Source organism: Hyperoodon ampullatus (assembly GCF_949752795.1).
Source record: "Hyperoodon ampullatus genome assembly, chromosome: 7".
Lineage (NCBI taxonomy): Eukaryota > Metazoa > Chordata > Mammalia > Artiodactyla > Ziphiidae > Hyperoodon > Hyperoodon ampullatus.
The window spans coordinates 31,144,526-31,150,748 of record NC_136920.1 but is presented as its reverse complement, the minus strand read 5'-3'; the positions used below and the strand labels follow the sequence as shown (position 1 = coordinate 31,150,748).

General features: G+C 36.5%; 1 protein-coding gene across 1 annotated transcript; it reads left to right on the top strand.

The window, feature by feature from the left end:
* Positions 1 to 625: 625 nt before the first annotated feature.
* Positions 626 to 4,526, top strand: ARL14EP (ARF like GTPase 14 effector protein; the record flags this gene model as incomplete). Its single annotated transcript, XM_079708230.1, has 3 exons — positions 626 to 1,066; positions 2,777 to 2,904; positions 4,298 to 4,526. Exons 1-3 carry the CDS (start codon positions 641 to 643, stop codon positions 4,524 to 4,526), a joined length of 783 nt encoding a protein of 260 aa, XP_079564356.1. The 5' UTR covers positions 626 to 640.
* Between the last annotated feature and the right edge of the window lie 1,697 nt (positions 4,527 to 6,223).

Sequence of the window (6,223 nt, the reverse complement as noted above, 5' to 3'; positions counted from 1 at the left end):
GAATCATATTGAATTTATAGATAAATTCCTAGAAAATTGACATATTTACTATAGTCACACTTGCCATGATTAATTTCTACATTTATTTAAGGTGTCATTCGTCTTTCTGTTTGATCGTGTTCTCCATAAAAGTCTTACATATCTTTTGTAAGATTTATATATCTTGTAAGATATCTTTGTAATGTTTTTGTTTCCAGCATGCTTGCTGAATTATCTTACTGGTTCTAATAGTTTGTGTATTGAACCTCTTGTATTTTCCATTTAGATATTCATATCTTTGAGTAATATTTCTTATTTCTTCCTCTTCAATCTTTATATTGAATACCTTTTAATACCTTTTAATATGGTGTTAAATGGAAACTGTGATATAAGTATTCTTGTGTAGTTCTAACTTTACAGAGAATGCTTCTAATGTTTTATAATTAAATATAATAATGTTTTTGTAGGATCTTGGTAAATGTCTTTCTATTCCTTGCTTGCTAAGAGTTTTCTTTCTATTATGCAGATATTGAATTTTATCAAATGCTTTTTCAGTTTCCCAGATAAAAATTTTGCAGCACAAATCTGACTCTCTTTAATGTTTTCTCTAGGGTGATTTGCTAGACAAAAATCAAAACGAGGAAATTTGCTAGAATCAAAAATGATGGATCCATGTTCAGTTGGAGTCCAGCTTCGTTCCACAAATGAGTGTCATAAAACCTACTATACTCGTCATACAGGTTTCAAGACTTTGCAAGAATTGTCATCAAATGACATGCTTTTACTTCAACTTAGAACTGGAATGACACTTTCTGGGAACAATACAATTTGCTTCCATCATGTAAAAATTTACATCGACAGATTTGAGGATTTGCAGAAGTCATGTTGTGACCCATTTAACATACACAAAAAACTAGCCAAAAAAAATTTACATGTAATTGATTTAGATGATGCCACTTTTCTGAGTGCAAAATTTGGAAGACAGCTTGTACCTGGTTGGAAACTTTGTCCAAAATGTACACAGATAATCAATGGAAGTGTGGATGTTGATTCTGAAGACCGGCAGAGAAGAAAACCTGATTCAGATGTATGTATAGTCATTTTTTCTCTGTTACTTCTACAATGTGGGGTTATAATTATAAGGAAATCACATTTATATCACTATTACAGTTGAGCCTTGAACAACACAGGTTTGAACTGTGCAGGTCCACTTATATGTGGATTTTTTTCAGTCAGTACAGAACTATACAATCTGTGGTTGGTTGAATCCAAAGTTGCAGAGGGCCAACTGTGCGACTTGAACATCCTAGCATTTTGGTATCCACAGCGGATCTTGGAACCAATCCCCCTCAGATACCAAGGGAAGACTGTACACTAACTAGCAGGCAGTGAATATAAAGTTGGGGAGGTGAAAATAAATGGTGTTTCTAAATATTTGTGTAAACCCAGATTGTTTGGTAAAGAAAGTTGGCTTAGGAAAAGAATAACATAATGTTCCCAAGACTTTCAAGCCATAGCTCCTAGTGCTAAGACATTCTGGCACAGCCAGGACTTAACCATCCTAGCTCCTTTTCTGATACCAAAGTGACTCAGTAGGATATGCCAGCCAGCAAGGGTCTGAAATGTAGCAGGATGAAGTCCCCTTTTTTTTTGAAGGACTTGAAAACTGCTGCTTTAAAAGGAACTTCGGAAGTGACTTGAAATAATTGTTTCTTATTTCAGCCTTTCTTTCTACTTTGGCACTATCCCATTCTTGTTTGGGATTTTAAGATGCTTGTGAATTTCCTTTGCTTCTAGCTCTCAATTCTTACTTGGTATGGTCAAGACTAATTTTAGGACTCCCTACTGTCAAAAAGCATACATTTTTACATTGTAAGTATTAATTATTTTATAACTCTCTTCCTTAGTCACATGTTACCTTTAAATTATTTAACCATATCAGAACAACTTAATATTTCATAAAGCTGTCTCTGGTGCAGAACAAGGACTGGTACATCAAAGGAGCATTTCTCAAATTTTCTGTTTATAAGCAATTTATAATTCTTTCTGCTGGCATATTTTTCTCAATTTTCTCCTTTCCTTATATTAATAAAACAAATTAAAATTTTAAATTACATGTAGTGCTTTTCCTTCATTATCCCCTCAAAGGCATATCTACAGGACCCAATGTATCTTGCAGTTTATACTAGGTACTTGCTGCTGTCACTTTAGATGTCTTCTCCACTTCATTTATCTATTGGTCATGTGGAATGTATCACATAAACCTTTCTTCCCCCCAGATAATGAAATTAAACGCTTAACCGTCAAAATTTTGTTTTACCAATTTTTTTAAAAGGATTATAATACTGTTACAGAACTTGAAACTTTATTACTTCTCAGCTTTAAAAATGTATGTAATCGAACCTTTTCCTAAGGACTCAAGATCATTACTAGGAGCCTGTGCTGTGTGCTGTGGGTTATACAGCAGTTTTTCTGCCTTCTCTCCCATGTTGGCAGCAGCCATTGCCATTTTCACTGTGCCTGTCCTCCTCTCCTCCTAATATGCCAGAGACTAAAATTAGATAATGAAACTATCATAAATAAGTTAACCAGTAAACTTTGAATATAGTCCCGGACCATGGGCCACATAAATTTTGTTGCACTTGGGCACTAAAACCCTTTTTTTTTTTCCCTTTTTTGTGAGTTCCAGACTGTTTTCCAGGCTAAGGAATAATCTAGATTAACATTAAGTGACACATTAATCTATATATGGTCTGATATTAAGATTTGAGTTGATAATTTGTTTACCTTTATTCAGGGAAGAACTGCTAAAGCTCTGAGGTCATTACAATTTGCAAACCCAGGAAAGCAAACTGAATTTGCTCCAGAAACTGGTAAAAGAGAAAAAAGAAGGCTAACAAAAAATGCAGCTGCTGGCTCAGACAGGTAGGCTATGTGTTATTTAAGGTATATGTTAACTTGCTTCACATCTGTATTTTCCTATCTTTCTCTTAAGTTTTGAGTGTTTCTGGTTAGATATTTTAAATTCGATAATCTGGAATTACTAAGAACCTCCAAGGGCCTCATAGAAAATAAAGGCATCCCCTTCCACTCTAAAAATTTATTTCTAAGAAAGTATCAATGAAGTGAACAAGATAACATTTTTGGGACAATAATTAAAATAATTTAAACTTATTATACTTCTCTTTTTTTGTTTTTGGCTGCGTTGGGTCTTCTTTGCAGTGCGCGGGCTTTCTCTAGTTGCGGCGAGCAGGGGCTACTCTTCGTTGTGGTGTGCGGGTTTCTCATTGCAGTGGCTTCTCGTTGCGGAGCACTGGCTCTAGGCGCACGGGCTTCCATAGTTGTGGCATGCGGACTCAGTAGCTGTGGCTCACGGGCTCTAGAGCACAGGCTCAGTAGTTGTGGCGCATGGGCTTAGTTGCTCTGTGGCATGTGAGATCTTCCGGGACCAGGGCTCGAACCCGTGTCCCTTGTATTGGCAGGCGGATTCTTAACCACTGTGCCACTAGGGAAACCCTGTACTTCTTATAGCTAAAATAATCCACTTGTTTGAAAGCACTAATATATAATCAGTATGTCTCTGCTCTATAGGTGGCAGCTAAAAAATAAATTTTATGAGAATACAAGGTTACTTTTTATTTTTTACATGTCTAAAATAGAAAGTTACAGTACAGTCAATAGAATGAACAAGAAAACTAAATGGTTTAGAATATGACTTTTTAAACTGAGCATTTCTAAAATGCAAATTGACAAAGGAATGTTAGTGTAATCATTCAGAATTATTTTCTACATAGGCCATTTATTCCATCTGTGAAGGTTTTCCATTGAATCATGTAAGTGTTTTTAGGCCAGATTTGCTAGAGTCCATTAAGGAACAAGAAACAGATTAATTGCAATATAAGAAACAATTGGATAGTATACTGTGATAAAAATCTGTGTTCACAAAGCAGTAGCTAGATTGGTTGCTAATAAAATGTACCACTATTACCTAGCCTTTTTTTTTTTTTTTTTTTTTTTTGGTAAGGAAGGGGTAAATAGTTTTAACAATTATATTATTGTTTTTAGACACAGTTCTTGTCCATTCCTTTGGATATGTTTCAGCACTTTACAGTGAGGTCTCTTCTTCTCACAAGGAGCTCATTAGCTATTAATTGTAGAGTAGCTTTGAGTTAAGTAAGCCATGTATCAATTTGGCAGGGTTTCACCCCTAATTCAAAACATTTTATCTCCTTAAGTTTTTTTCATTAACTGTTTTCAACTAAATATTCAGCAATAATATATTTGTGAGATGTGACACACCTTGTGTTTTGTATTACAGACAAGTGATCCCAGCGAAGAGTAAGGTCTATGATAGCCAGGGTCTCCTGATTTTCAGTGGAATGGACCTGTGTGACTGCCTTGATGAAGACTGCTTAGGATGTTTCTATGCTTGTCCTGCCTGCGGTTCTACCAAGTGTGGTGCCGAATGCCGCTGTGATCGCAAGTGGCTGTATGAGCAAATTGAAATCGAAGGAGGAGAAATAATTCATAATAAACATGCTGGATAATTTGTGGTATCAAATTACGGGATCTTTAAAGCTCCTTTCTCTATTTCTAAAATTCTAAGGTACCTTTTAAAATTGATTGCCAAGTGACAGACACGCACTCAGTGTGCACTAATGTTGCTTTTAGGGTGCTTTAAGATAAATTATTTGATGTAAAGTTTGATGGACTGTTTATTACTCAGCAGTCAGCTTCAAGCCTGTCTGGGTCCATGTAAACAAGCAGTGTATAGGCAGTCCTCAGTTTGCACAATTCCCAGGTCCACAAATTTCAATGACAGTGATTTAGTTAAATAAGCCAGTTCCCTAACAGCACAGTTCAAATTTCAGTCACCATGGTATATTAATTGTGAGTATTTACATGAAGTACAAACTTCCTTGCTAGCTCTTAAGTCCACAGATCACTATGCAAGTAACAGATGTGCTTCAAGATCAGTGATCAGTCACGTTACTTCTCTCAAATTTTGCAAGTGATTGGTCACTGCACATCTGTTACTCAGTTTGCTCAGACAGCAAAGCACAGAGTTGTGTTGACTGCTGCCACCCATGTGACATTTTACAAAGTGGATAATCAGAATTGGCCAACAAAGATGAAAGTGCAGTGAAGAAATGATAATGCTAGAAGTGTGACTTGAATTGAACATACATAGAGTTGTAGAAGAAATCACTGATGATGGGAATGTTGACACTGCTGCTATTCTAGAGCCTCTAGATATGCAGCTAGAGGAACTTAGTGAAGGCAAACTTATCATCATAAATGAGAAAAGGAGGAACATGTCCCAGAGGAAGTGATGGTAACAAACTTCACATTAAAGGAAATTACAGAGGTATTTCACAACATTGAAAGCACAAACGATAAAATGGTGGAAGCTAATCTAAACTTAAAGGAGTCTGTCAACTTGCAGTGGTATAGGAAAGATGCTTACCCAGTACCATAAATTACTTGACAAAAAGGCAAGTACTATTACTCCTGATTAGTTTTTTACAATGAAATAACACTTTAATTTTTAGTGTTTCTAATATAAATTACAGTGTACTAAGTAAATACTTTTTTACAACTTTTTCATTTTCTTTTACGTTTATAACTGACACTTTTTAATATTTTGACAGATTTTTTTCAAGGTCACAGAACAATAATAATTTTCCCCATTAATTATTAAGATTACTTTGCCATTTTTATGGTCCCACACTACCGCCCATGCAAGGCAAGGACTACCTATAGGTGAGAATAGTACCTACTTCAGGAAAAGTTAATTTTGATACAGCTAAGTAATTGAACTATTTTGGAAATAATCTATATAACTAAGTACTATAATACATCATTTCTTCTCTCCACTTATTCTTTGTTTTTTTGTTTTTTGTTTTTTTTGCGGTATGTGGGCCTCGTGCTGTTGTGGCCTCCCCCGTTGCGGAGCACAGGCTCCGGACACGCAGGCTCAGCGGCCATGGCTCACGGGCCCAGCCGCTCCGCGTTACGTGGGATCCTCCCGGACCTGGGCACGAACCTGTGTCCCCTGCATCGGCAGGTGGGCTCTCAACCCCGTGAGCCATGGCCGCTGAGCCTGCACGTCCGGAGCCTGTGCTCCGCAACGGGGGAGGCCACGGCAGTGAGAGGCCCGCGTGCCGCAAAAAAAAATAAATAAATAAAAATAAAAAATAAAAAAAGTTTTAATACTGTAAACCTTTCATTGCTTAGACTGTGT